We start from the raw sequence: 14,248 nt of genomic DNA, 5'->3' as shown, positions 1-14,248 counted from the left end.
GGATTTTTTTTCTTACATAAGGATTATTATTATTTGAATAGTTAAAAAGGCATCTTCAGTGAATATAGGCCGTTCGCTACGCTACTAACAACAATGCTCGCGCTGTGTGCTTGCAGGTGTGTGTGTGCGTATGATCGTTCGTTCTCGTCCTTCCATCCCATAGCTCGAGACTCATTACAAAATCCACTCCTCCATACAAACACACACACACACACACACACACACACACACGCACAGACACAAAACTCTTTCTTTCTTTCATAATTTAATCATTCTTCCAGTTTCGCTAACTACATTCATCATCGCTGTCTATCTTACTACGCTCGGCAAGCAGCGCTAAAGGTGCTGTTAACAAGTATAGAGTGATTCAAGCGCAGCAGCAAAACACAAAGGACAAAGGCCAAAGAATGGTAGAATAAAAATCCGAAAAGAACACTCTCTCTCTCTATATATATAAAGCGCAATCGTGTATCATGGTGACTCTATTAAATAACATTTCAATACTTATATCGCCTGCGTACGGCGCAACTAGAAACATGGGGACGAAAACGGGAACGGAACGGAACGTCATACAATTCAAGAGACACAAAATAAAATAAAAACGAACAAAACGGTACGCCTAAAACGTGCGCAGAGCGCATGAAAGGATGGTGACGGGGGAGGGCCGTTGTGATAAATAATTTAAACGATCGACGCGAATGACGTTGACGTGTGGGGCAGGAGTTGATGATGAATAGTGATGATGATGATGATCGTTGTTGAAGAATGGGCTAACGGAGATGACGGCGATCGTTGGAACACGCGCTAGAGGACTATTATTTTCCCTTCGCGTGTGCGCATGTAACGTGATCCTCCTGGGAACCTTCTCCATCTTCTCCTTTCCTTCAGAGTGTGATGCTGATGATGATGGTCATGACATTGGGAGTTGAATTTTGCTTTTTTTTTATGGCGGCGCACTGTCCATCTGTTTACATCAGCTTCTGCTTGGCGCACTCCGGACAGATGACGTCCTGCTCGTCGGTGATGAAACCGCGCCCGACCAGTGACGTTTTGCACATGGCGCAGATGAAGCAATCGTTGTGCCAGTGGCGATCCTCGAACGAGATGAAGCGCGTACCGCCAATGCCTGCGAGAGAAACAGAGAGAGGAACGTTAGCCGTTTGCCGACAAAACAAAAGAGCGGCCGCAAAACGCAATCGTTACGCACCGGTGATGGGCTTGGTACAGGAGGTGCATCTCTTCGCGAACAGCTCGCCGAAACATTCCGCACAGTACGGCTTCTCGTCGCGGCTCGTGAAGCGCTGGCCGGCCAGCGACACCTGGCAGTGCGTGCACGTGAAGCACTCGCGGTGCCACGGTTCGTTCTTGTACGTTACACCGCCGCTTGTGATGATCTGATGCGAATGGGGAAAAAAGGGGAAACAATCCGGCATTATAAGTTTAGTAGCGCAACTCGTCGCAGCATGTCGCCTTCTAGCCTAGTAGCTGACTAACTTACCTTCTTGCACTTAATGCACCGGGTGGCGTACTTTTCCTCGTAGCAGCCGGCACAGTAGATCTCCTGCTCGCGCGGGATGAACGACTTGGTGCCGATGGCGGTCTTGCACACGCAGCAGCAGAAGCACTTCTCGTGCCACTGTCTCGTTTTGTACTCCATCTTCTTCGTGCCTGGGGAAAATCGATATGGGAATAGGAAGGAAAAATGGGTTAATATTTGAACAATACAGCAATTATCCGCAGTACGCGATACTCGATATACGCGAATTCGCAGTACGCGATTGCTCTAAATTTGACAGCTCCATGTGTTTTTTACAAATATTTTAATACTTTGAAATATTTTATGCTCTTTTTGAGTTTCCTTAATGTTCTTTTTGCATTTTGCATTAAATTTGTGCAAAAGATACCTGTTTTACAACAAAAAACTTTAATGCAAAACTCTGTGGCGATATTTTTTAACCCCCGAACTGGTAAGTGTAAACTATTTTTCCATACAAATCCGCTATACGCGAAAACTCGAGATACGCTATTGCGCTCGGTCCCGTACGATAGCGTATATCGGATAATGTCTGTATGATTTATAAACAAATTGAAGCAAATAAAAAAAAATCTACGATTAAATCAGACTTTTCTAACGATCTAGTTATAATGAACAATTACAATTACTTTCTTCATTTTTTTAGGAACAGCACGGTATAAAAACAAAATTTCTTATGTTAAAAAAAAAACAAATAAAAATGCTAATTAGTTTTTCAAAACATTGCAACTACCTGCTTGAAATGTATTTTCGCGATTTTTCTTATTTTTTTATTTCTGAAGATATTCTTCAAATGTATTTATTGTCCGTTGAAAAAAGGGACCAGTTTCAGTAACTTTTTATGCATTGTCCTGTCTACTTTAGATGTGCTCTTTGGAGCGCACCCAAGACTCCGATACGGTTCCCGGCTATTGTTAGTCCGACTCCAACTGCCAACCAATTTAAAATTCGAGCAAATAGTTCCACCCGGAGTCGTCCGGAGCCGCTCGGGGTCCTAGCAGTCGTTTGGACTGACGCGAACGACGCGAACGACTCCGGATGACACCTAATGACTTCGACCCCAACGACTCCAAACGACTCCGAACGACGCGTACGACTCCGGATGACTCCAGACGACTCAAGACTACTCAAGACGATTCCAAGACTTCGAAAGACTGACAGATGACTCCAGACGATTCTGAACGACTCTGGATAATGCTGGGCGGATCTACCTTCCGGAGTCGGTTCTGAAATTATCGGAGTTGGATCGGAGCCAACTCCAGATTTCTGCCAACTTTACCCATCACACTTCGTAAATTTTCCTGGAGTTCGTTAATGGTATTAAGTTTACAGCGCATAGCAGATCTCACTGTTTGCCCCAGATGCACAGTCAAAGAGCTGTAACATCCTTCGACATCTCTCTTTGTGGCTGATTAGGGCTTTCGTAGAGAATTTCAGAGGTACATTTGTTTTCAGGAAGCATCTGTTAAGCTCTGTCCGATCTGAGCAGAAGCTTATCAGCACCTAAAAGCATTTGATGATAGTAATCGCTATTTTCGCTATCCAATATTTTGGTGTCACAAAACAGAGTCACAACTGATCACATCATGGTGATTGCCACCGTAAGTCCGGCGAAGATGACATCATACCATTTTGGTAGGATTCTTAATGTGTGTACGCACGAAATAAGGAACAGTTCAGAAATTTCATTATCGCTGTAATTGAGTTTACCATCATGTACAATGCAAACGTAAACAAATTACTGATATTGAGAAAAGGTTCTCGTCTATATCCTTTTTAATTTTCTATGAATTTACCAAAAATGATGCAAAAACCTTATCCTGGTCGGGCCATTTCAGTTTTTTGGAGGTAACTCAATTTACAATAAAAGAACTTTCAATAGTTCTACAATTCTAGCTAGCTTAAGAATCCGTTTCCAATAACGTTCCAGAAGACTCACCCATCAATCCACCATCAATAAATCCATGATTAATAATATTCAGTCAGAAAATAAATAACACATTTTAATCATCTTGTCGAGGTACACTCTCCCTTCTTTGCTTAGAATCGCCACTCCTCCCCAAACATTCTCTCCTCTTTTACGTGTTTGGATCCTCGTTCGCCACACCTCTGCCACGTGCGTCAAACAAAGTCAGTGGTGCTTCATCCGACACCACCATGCGCAAATAAATACTTCAGCCAAATCAATCCAAAGCAAACACCCGCACATGTGCGCGCGCTTTGATCGCTGAAGTTCGATGGTTTCAACAAGGCAACGGCGGCGGCACGTGTTGTACACGGGTCCATCGCATTACGCCAAGCCGTTATCACGCGCCATCCCTGGGGACTGTCCAGAGCGAAGCGCGCTGTTCTGAGTAGTGTCAATAGTGTTGCGCAGTCTACACGGCTTATCGTTCTGGGCGCCTCCATTAATCTCTAATAGAGGGAAGGGACGCTGTTTATAGCTGTTAATCTGTTTACTTCCCACAAAACTACACACACAAACACTCTACCAGTGGGGTAGGTAGCGTGCTGCGAATTACACCACCCCACATTGGAGCGTAAACAGTGTCAAAAGGTCGCTTGGAATTCCTCCGCACAATGGGAAGCAAAAATAAAATGCTGCCCCCAAAAAAGGGAACTTCGCCTGCTGGCCACACAGCTGGCCCTGGCCCGGAGGGTGCGACGCTTTATTATGATTCATCTTCGCGTTTCCCCTCACCATCCCCCACCTACACACACGTTCCATTCCTTTAAAGGAGCGTAAAGTTGCCGGGTTAGCGCCGCTGGTGCGCGCTTCCGTTTTGCCCATCATGCGATCGTGACGGCGGGATATGTATGCAGGCGGGAGGATCTTCTCCTCCGAAATAAATTTGCGCCGTGCGCTGGGGGGATGGGATGCACAGACGCACAGACAAGGCTGCAAACAGTGTGATCGATTCGTTGTTTGCTCAGAGCGGTTCTTTGCGATCGTTTTTGGCTTTCGATTGAACTGACACACACGCATACGATTTTTGCCTCCTGGCAGGCAAGTGGCTGATCGTGGGCGGTTTAGGGCCGCTTTTGCTTGAGCGAGGGTTGTTATCCCGTCCATTCCCATGGTCCCCCTGCAGCCCGACAATTGTACGCGTACGGGGGCGCTGCTCATGTCCATTTGTGTCGCGGCGGTGCGATCGCGCGGCACAGCGGGAAAGCGACAACCACCGTGCCTTTTACGGTCGAAAGTAAAATCCAGTGGCGGAGCAATGTGTGTGTGTGTGTGTGTGTGGGGGCGAAAGCTGGTGCTTACTAACTCCACTCCGGGGAAAACCGGTAATATGCGTTCGTTGTTACACACACGCTCCACGGATCGAGGTAACGAAGGCCAATCGATGTTAAATGAATGAATGGCGCGGGAAGCTGGCGCAAAATAAATCGATCCTTTCCCTGGGGAGAATTGGTTCCGTCGTCATAATTGCGTGTCAATAAATAACCTGCCCTCTCCAGTCAGATTGACGGCCTCATCAGTTGCCTTTGCTTATGAAGTGATCACTCTACTGTTATTTTCCCCTTTAATTAAACATACTCGAATTATTTTGTTAATTTAGCAGCATTTGATTCCTAAAACGACACTTTAAATACTATTTTTGCTGTAAAAGCTATTTTGTAAGTCATAAGTCTTCTCTGTGCTCCTCTGTACCCTTGTGCAAAGTTCGCCAAAGCTCCAGCAACGCATTCCGCAAGGTTGTTGCTGCTGATTTGTTTTCCTGCTCCTCCCCCCGTTCGGCTTATTATTGATCTCCACGGGAAGATTAATTAGGCTCTTATTGCATATTCAATCGATCGAGCCGCCCAGAGGGACCAGCTTGTTTCCTTCACAACGCCATCCCGCCCCACAACATGGTGTAGGCGAGTTTGTCGCCTGTTTAAGCGTTGATTTATACGCGTGCTCCCATCAATCAACGCGTACACCCTCCAAAAACACCGACCGAGAGCGGGGTGATGCTGGCGGCGTTTTTATCTCTACCGTGAGGATGTTTAACAAGATGTTTCGCTCGCAGGCACAAGTGTGTGCGCGTATGTGAGTCAAGTTGAATCAAGTTGTTAAACGTAACTCGTTAATTTTTCGTATCCGCACATTATTTTTTTTTAGTTCAACAGCAGGAAGTGCCAGCTGTGAAGCGTCTAGGTGCGCAAAAGGATGGTAATAAATTATAATGTTGTTGCCGGTGGAGCGCACAAGGAGGTCGACGTGTGCTGGGGGGGGACTTGTCTGTGAAAGGTCCCAAAACCGTGCGTAGGAGGAATATTTAAAGGCCAAACGAGGCCAAACAATGCTCAATATATTGAATCGGTGAAATAGAGAGATAGAGATTGGGAGGATCGCAAGCGTCTGGAGAACAGAGACACACACAACACCGATCTCCATTAGTCTTCTTTCGCAGATCCACTCGGGCAAAGCATTATGTTGCCTTTTGTGTGTAAATATTTAAACGACACCTTAGCAGAGAATGGCGCAAGCGATAAACAAAACTCTCTCTCTGGACGATCGTTTCGTGGTAAATGATTTGTTATAACAAAAAAAACCCGAAGGTGAAGGTAGGTTTTGAAAAAACTAATTGATATAGCAGCTATACGCCCATTCCTTCCTTGTATTCGCTTCCCTGTTGGTTGTTGGGCGTGTGTGGGCGCACACACCGGAATTAGCATCCGACTCTATTCGAGTCGGGTTTGTGATAAATGTGCATCCATTAGCATCCGGCCGTCGCTGAGAGATGTGGGAGATGCCCTGGCGTTGTGTAGCGCATTCCATTCTAATGAGAGCTATTCCAGCTTACAATGGAACGATTATGTGTTGTTTCGATCGATGTTTCGATCGCGTTAGCTGGCTAATCGATACACATCGATACAATCGAAATGAGATCTCAAAATTGCAATAAATTTTCAACCGAACGGAGGTTAATAAATATTAGGTTTCATTTCATCACGCGTGCCATTAAATTGGCTCATTAACACAATCGATGTGCTCCGGACACACAGGCACATTAACGGCTAAAATATGTCTCGGCTCAAATGTGTAGTGGAACGGGAAAGTCAAATCTCCATCTAAATGACTTTAAGAAACATGAGAACAACACCAACGCTACTTCAGAAGCTGATCTGCATGAACACACATATGTTCATTGATTTTATTAGTTCCTCATCTCATGACGTGCCCGGAATGTTGGCAAGAGACTGTTGGAAGGCGATGAAACTTTATTTAATTACATTTACAATGTAATTGGTTCCGTTATAGATAGTAGCACTTGACTTAATTATTCCTTTTGGAATATTAATTTCAATGTATACACTCCAATCAATGCAAGATCATCAATTTTAAATTGAGTCAATTGAAATGGAACCAGCTTCAAACTTCCCCGATGACAGTATAAATATCGAATTTTATTTGCTCCACCCCATCTACTGCTTGTCCTTCAGCCGGTGATACTTCTGATTGACATTCGGAATCTCCCGCGACCGCAATGTCAATTTGCCAGCAAAAAACTGCCCCAGCACACAAAAAAGCTACAGAAAGCCTCCACTCTCCGCTCTATTTGCATTTCGATCTTTGGGCGAACGTTTTATTGCAGTCCTGTGTTGCCTGCACCACTGTTGGCTATAAATCTCCATCTCAAACCTACTGCCACAATACGAAGCCCCGACGCACGATGACCCCGGAATGGCTCCCACACGCGTACGCGGTGGCCCCGCCGAACTGACTTCTGACTAGGTAACAATTTTTGCGATCGCCATACACGTTTATCGCGAGGAATCACTCCGCTCTCTCTGTCTCTCTCGCTACGTGCACCTACACAGCAAGCAGCAGGAAACTATTGGACAAATCGAAATGCTTCACAGAAAAATAATAAATCCCAACAGGTGAAACAAGAAAAAAAATCCACCATCCCCCAAAATCGAATTCTCCGCTTCGTCGCTTTCGAGGGATGACGATTACGCGATGCGGGAAGGGGTAAGGCGTGTTTCATTTTGTACCGAGCTGGAAAGCAAACAGAACAACCCCCGGGCTGCAAAAACACGCACGCAGACTGTCACCAAGAGTAGTGGCGTGCCGTTTGGAATTTTGCATAAATTTAGCGAAACGTCTGCCACCTCAAGAAGCATGGTAAAGGAAGAGGAGATTTGTAAAAAAGTATGATTAATTTTTCTTACCAGGCCTGCGGCAGACCAGGCAAGTGGCAGTGAGGTAAGCGCGAAGAGCGTGGTACTTGACCCTGTGATGAAGTGCAGAAGAAGTGCACTCGAGATCGCAATGTAGCGCAGCCGACGCGCGTCTGACGATCGGTGGAGTGATGAGATCACGAAAAGTGGTCCAAAGCCCGATTTTAAAAGAAAAAGGCGAATCAGGAATGTCTGAGGGGCTTTCTTTGAAAAGAAATCTTGAGGAATTTAAGCGAAGTATTGGTCGTTTGCAGAGTGATTTTTTAAGTTATTTATTTATCTTTAAATAAATTTTAAAAAACATATGGCAATGACACATTAAACATGTCATTGATAACATTTAAATTCATAAAAAAAACATTCGAAATCATAAGAAATAAATAAATAAGATTAAAAAGTTAATCAATAAGATCATACGGCTTCCAGAGCAAGGAGCTTATATTGATCTATTACTTGTATCTCCACGAGATACTTCTTGGTGCAATGCTAAGCGATCGATACTTCATACCGTAGATCACTAGTTCGAACCTTCTAACGACTTTAAACTTATAGATCAAATTATGCTTCCAGGCACAGCTAGATCAACACAAGGATTTTAAATAACTAATAAAACAGCATGATTATTACCTTCATTTGCACAAATTAAACAGTTTTAACACAAATGAAGCATCAAAAAAGGTCCAATAAATGATACATTTTGCCTTTAAATATACACCGTATTTGCTCTATTTTATATCACAGTAACGTGTACATTAAAATGTTAAAATGTTAAATGTAATCGATCTTTGCTTTTTCTTCCTGCAGGCAATAAACCAAATTCGAGAAAAGTTCAATCACACACCACCATATACTGCAGTGTTGTGTCAACTTGGGGCAATAAAGAAACCACACTTCACTTTGAAGAGGAAACAACATCGCGGAGGAATCCACTCTAGTCCACAAAAAGGACCTCTCTTCTAGATTCGGACTGCTTTTCCTCTCTCTCTCTCGTCCCCAAGGGAGCCCTCGTCTCCCTTGTCCCCACAACGCTGTGTGTCTCGATTGCACGCTTTAATGGCGACATTAACCCTGTCTATCGATCAAACGGCAAGCCCTTGGATGGTCCCAACCATACACAACACACACTAGTTCTCTAGCGTTCTCTCTAAGCGTTTGCTTTGGCGTGTATGCCCTCTGCATTGCAATGTATGCACGTTAAGCAGCTTTTTCGCACCTCGCACCAGACCGACTGCGTCGTCGTCGTCGTCGTCGAGTGACAAGGCGTGGACTATGGTGCAGGCTTTGGCACAATCGCTTTGGCGGCAATTATCGCACTCGCCCCGCTAATTGTACCTAAATGGGCACACACACATACACCGGCTCACTTTTATCGTCCCCAAGCCGAGCCGAGATGAGCCTGTTTACCTCTTTTGACCGTACATGGAAGTGGATGAGAACGGAAGCGGAACGTACACAGCCACAGGCTGCCCGCAACCGCGGGAGTGATAATCGCCAACTCAAGCATCGCGCGCGCGCGCGCGTACACACTTAACATGTTAGTTTCGTTTTAACGACAACGACGACGCCCCACGAAGGAAGGGAGAGAAGAGATGTACCTGGGGTCGTATCGCGACAGTCGCCGACCCGGCAGTCCATGCCGAGGTGACAGCGGAACTTTTCCTGCTCCTTGGCGGCCGTCGCACCCGGGAGAAACATGCTCAGGATCGCAATGTCCTCGTTGTTGTCCTTCGCCCGCTTGATCCGCTCGCCGCCGATCGTTTTCGTCTTCAGCCGCAGCCGGGAGTCAAAGTCGGACGACAGGATATCCATGGCCATTTTATTTTTGGTTTGCGATTGCTTTAGGACACTATGGTTGCCAACACAAACACACTTTTGTTTTCAAACTTTTGCCCAAAATAAAAGCACTAAACAGCTTGATTTAGTCGTTTGGGTGCGTATTTGCTTGTGTATCCAAAATACGACACTTTTTGCTGTAACTTCACCACACACACAAAGACACCTCACGCACACACGCACACGCAACAACAACTACAAAAATCGTGGGTTCCGATCGACTCGCTCTCGAGTGCTCCGATGTGCACTGGTCAACCGTTCATTCATAACTGAGCGCAAGCCACGAACCGGCGGTAGTAGTACTTATTGCGTGAGTAGTCCACCCCTCGATCGGGCCCCGCGAGATCGGAAAAGGGAACGCCAGGCGGGGTGACAACAACTGTGGGAGGCGACTCCAATGAGACGCTGGTGGGTGAGTCAGGGCGAGCCTGCCTGCTTCCTTCCATGCGGCTTTTGCGGCTTTTGTCTTCTCTCGGCCGGAGAGTGTGCCAAAGTCAAAGTCTCGTAGACGGCGCACGGTTGTCGTCATCTTGGTGTCAGTGTCGGGTTGAGGTATACACAACTCTCCGGAGGGTCGGTAGGTTTGTTGTAGAGAGGGAGGGCAAGGTTCTACCCTTTCTTTCTTCACTCCAAACTGTGTTCTAGCGTGTGCGGGGAGGGACGATGGGATTTAATCAGTCTTTCTTCAGACCGTTGCTGTGGCATTGAGTCACATTTTTTACAAATTTATTTCCTTTCAGTAGTGGTGGTTGGCTTTTTGGAATGGGTCAGTGCTTGTGTCGTTTTGCGCTCGTTTTTGTGGGGACTGCGAATCCCATCCATCATAATATTTGTCCGTTAGTAGAATATGAAATAAAGAGCTTTGCTTCGTTTCAATCGTTGAATGGAAAGAAGAAGAAAACGATACTCCCCATATGCTCAGTTTGAACAAAACAACTCCAGAGAAAAAACTCCCATAAAATAGGAAATCACTAGCCGAAATTGATTCCGACATGCAAACATTCTATCGCCGCTGCAAGCACAAAGTGGCCTCGCGTGTCAAGCGCTCGCGCCCGCGTAATGCAGAAACAATTTCCCTCACGCGGTGGCGACAGGGAAACACTTTGTTTTACGGTAGGTCCTGCTACTGTTGGAATTTATGACACACACAGGCGCAGCAAAAACAAAGTATGAATAGAAGCTTGTGTGAAAGAGTGTTTCCCCCTTGGGAATCGATAAACGTACTCGCTGGACTTGAAACTCCAAATCGCAAGCAATGACATACATTTGCATGCCCGCAGGAGATTTCCACTGCTTATCAGTAAGTCTGATTCAGCCAAGAAAGAGAGAACAGCCACAGATAAGCCGCACCAGACAGAACGATGCCGTCGTCAATGGCTACGTGCGACACAGTCTGCGACGTCAGTGTGGGAAGAAGGAAGTTAATATTAAATAACACACAGCAACGACGAAACACAAAAAAAGTGTCCCATAAACCCACAACATCAGTGCTGGGCTCAAAGTTAACCACTTACGTGTTTGTGTGCTACGGATTAAAGCGCGATGGTGGTCTCACGTAGGCAAGAGATAATAAAACCCCCCTGAGCTAGACACATCACACCCCTGGAGGCATCGCCGTCTTTTTATACCAACCACCAAGTGGGCATTTAATGAAGGATTCGACAAAGCGCGGCAACACACTGACACGTTTAGCATAAAATGAGGTGTGAAGAGAATCAAAGCGATTTCTTTCTTAAAGAAAAAGGCGCACAAGAAAACAAACAGAAAAGGTGGCAAGAATCAACCAGTGTCACTGGTAGCGTATTGTTGATCTTCTTAAAGTCTTCGATGAAATAACGATCAGCGGTAGCGATCACGGCTCCTTGGAAAGCAATTTATCAAGCACTCTAGGGTCTTGGGTCGTCCAGAGATGGAAGATCACCATTGTCTGGCATTGGCAGCGAATGGACCTTCTCCCCACGTGCGATCTCACAAGCCCTCTGTCCAAAACCAACAGCGCTCGGAAAAGGGAATCACCTTTTTCAAGTCCCCGCGGATGGGATAAGCCCAAAGGGAGTGTGTTGTGCGCAAAACAGAATCTTTGTGTTTTGTTTATTTTATGTACCGATGACCTTAAAGCACGTTTTGGCCAGCAGCGTTTCTCATGCCGGCGGGTATAATTCTTTCAGCAAAGGTGATCTATATGCCCACACACATAGAACCGTTCCAGCTAAAAGCCATTTCAATATGGCAAAGGGTTACTAAAAAGGGCTGTAAAACGATACCACAGTGCTACTCTGCCCACACCATGGACCTTCTTTTTCACACATATTTCAATCGAAAATTAGTCAAAACAAAAAAAGATCGTGAAGTGAGTTCTACATTTGATGTGACATTCAGACCAGGAAAACAATCGAAAAAAGTCAGTTCCTGCACAAATTTTCCAATTAATGTACGACAAAGCGCGACGACATGAGCGAAGTGATCCGGCAGTGGTGGTAGTTTCACCGATCTTCACATCCATAATTAGCGTTGTCAAAATAACGATCAATTTCCGGCCCGGTTTGGATGTTTACCCTCCTTTTAAAATGCATCACAAATCGAGCGAATATGATGACGGGTCAGGGCGGATAATTGCTCCAACCTATTAAACGGTAGATGTTTCAGGTTTGTTTTATCGGTTCAGTTCGTCGCAAACAAAATGAAGACAAAAATGCCAAGCTATAAATAAAACCAATCAAATCGAAATCGATGGTTGAAAACCCCCCGCGTCTGTTTGGCAAACAACAACTGTCACAAGAATCGATTTGCGGTGTGTGTGTCTCTTCGGGGAGGATTGTTCCACCCATTCCAACGAGGAAACAAACTGTTTGCTTCTAACCCACTCGGTGGTCTTGGTAAGCAGTAGTAAAGACGCTCAAACAAACAACAAACAGCGCTTGATTAGGTTGAGGAAATAAGCGTGCATTAAAGTCAAAGCCTGTCAAGGTTCGCCAACACCCAAGAGGCAAACAAAAGTGCATCTGATGCATTTGTGAATGCAAATAATATGCGCTGCTTACGTCCCCCCACATGTGCGAGAGGAGAAGGTTCAGCATAGACGCAGGCACAGAGTTCACTACCGCAAAAAAACGCATCAATCTGCCTTTTCTTCTGTCTGACTGTCTGTGGCTTAGAATGCTGCAACGGCGGCACGGGTGGAGAAATCTAAGACCTCAAAGGGTTATTGCGCTTGCCTGAGAGACAGCCCGCCCGCACATGTGTGTGATGGATGGAACTGACGTAGACGATGCGTGCGATGGCGTCGTATCAGTTTCCTTCAGACGAGCAGTGTACGTCTCCCGTATCGCGAATCTTTTCGACGTTGGAAGGGCAAACCTTCCCCCCTGGTTAACCTCTCCCTATAACTGGTTCGACTCGCCGTAAAGTAGCATCTGCCAATGGAATGGTGGGCAATTCTTTTCTTTCCCTGCCGTATGATTCATTTGTCACGGTCATGACACGAGATTTGCTTCCGCTTTTCTTGCGCATCAGGCAGAAAACATCCCACCCCTACGCAACAACGGGGTGTGGTATACCGCGATCTTCATCACAGCAGCGCATAAAACAAACATTTCCCAAACAAAGCACATATCCCCATCATGAGACGGGAGGTGATCTGTGTTCGCTACTTGCTCGAAACCCCTGGCCACAACATTTAAAAAAAAACACCCACCAGCTGGCTTTTAAAGCGTAAGGTGTTCGTTCCTCCGTTTGACAGTTTCCGGAAGAGGGTCGGCGCACGAACAGATGAATTCGGATGACAAATCGAATTTAGAACCAAAGCACACAAACGTATCACAACGCAACGCGTCTTGCGTTCGCTTCTTCGCATATTTACTGCCTCCACAATCGGTCCCCTCTAATGCTGATCTCGCAGCGCAAGATGTGAAACGCCCACCAGTGTTTTTTTTGTTATGCGAGTGGCAAGATCGCTCGGGGACGACCGCTTAAGGCGTACCGGGGGTTGGGAAGTGTATCAAGTTTTTTACGATGCCTGAAACTGCCCATAGATGTCGCATTCTGGAGCGCGTTGACGATCGTTTGGCGCTCTCTCGATGATTGTTGATCGTTTTCGCGACCCATTAGGAAATGGGACTATGCTTTTGCGAACAAAAGGACTGCTCTCTTCGACACGCAACAGTTCTTTGGAACACTGAAGGTCAATGAGCGTCGTGTTGGTCGCAGGCGGCGAATCTCCCGAATTAGTACCAGAGCTCCCCATCTACAAATTTGTAGTTTTGTATGCAAAATTGGACACACTATTCCACTTGTATCCGAAATGAGGCACCGGACTCCAATAAACCGGTCAACTTCAATGAAAACTGAACGTTGAAATTAACGCTGGGGTGTAATAATTTGCGTGCTGCCATGTGTACTGGGGGTCGCAGCGTAAAGGAAAACATTATTACCCTACCAGACCATTTCTGACAGCACGACAAACTGATGTGGGCAATAAAGTTCGATTGTCTCAGGCGACACGGGTGATAACACTCCACAAAGATGCCGTCATTGACCGCCCAGCGAGTTACGGACCCCACGACCAATGTCCATTGTTTCTGCGTTTCTTGAAGAAGTCATAAAACGTGATGAAAATTGTCCCCCAAACTGTCTGCGACAACGACGGCAGAATCTTGGTGCAAGCCAGTGCCAAAAACAGTGAAAGTTGGTTTCTCACAGGGACAT

The 14,248-nt window shown here is 45.8% G+C and overlaps 1 protein-coding gene across 17 annotated transcripts in view; it reads right to left on the bottom strand.

Moving 5' to 3' along the window:
- Positions 1–442: 442 nt before the first annotated feature.
- The window catches only part of LOC1276101 (four and a half LIM domains protein 2), a 94,039-nt gene continuing 80,233 nt past the window's right edge, over positions 443–14,248 (bottom strand). For 16 of the 17 annotated variants that reach the window (XM_061643155.1, XM_061643142.1, XM_061643151.1 and 13 more), the window contains 3 exons: positions 1,499–1,668; positions 1,208–1,394; positions 443–1,126 (listed from right to left, as the gene is read on the bottom strand). In XM_061643155.1, the coding sequence (XP_061499139.1) occupies positions 969–1,126; positions 1,208–1,394; positions 1,499–1,668 (515 nt within the window). In that variant the 3' untranslated portion in view covers positions 443–968. Of the gene's footprint in view, positions 1,127–1,207; positions 1,395–1,498; positions 1,669–9,306; positions 9,829–14,248 lie in introns of those variants that run through there. The other variant, XM_001688604.2, reaches the window with a different exon arrangement.

Source organism: Anopheles gambiae, chromosome 2, assembly GCF_943734735.2.
Source record: "Anopheles gambiae chromosome 2, idAnoGambNW_F1_1, whole genome shotgun sequence".
Lineage (NCBI taxonomy): Eukaryota > Metazoa > Arthropoda > Insecta > Diptera > Culicidae > Anopheles > Anopheles gambiae.
The sequence above is the reverse complement of the archived record's forward strand: the minus strand, read 5'-3'. Positions and strand labels throughout refer to the sequence as shown.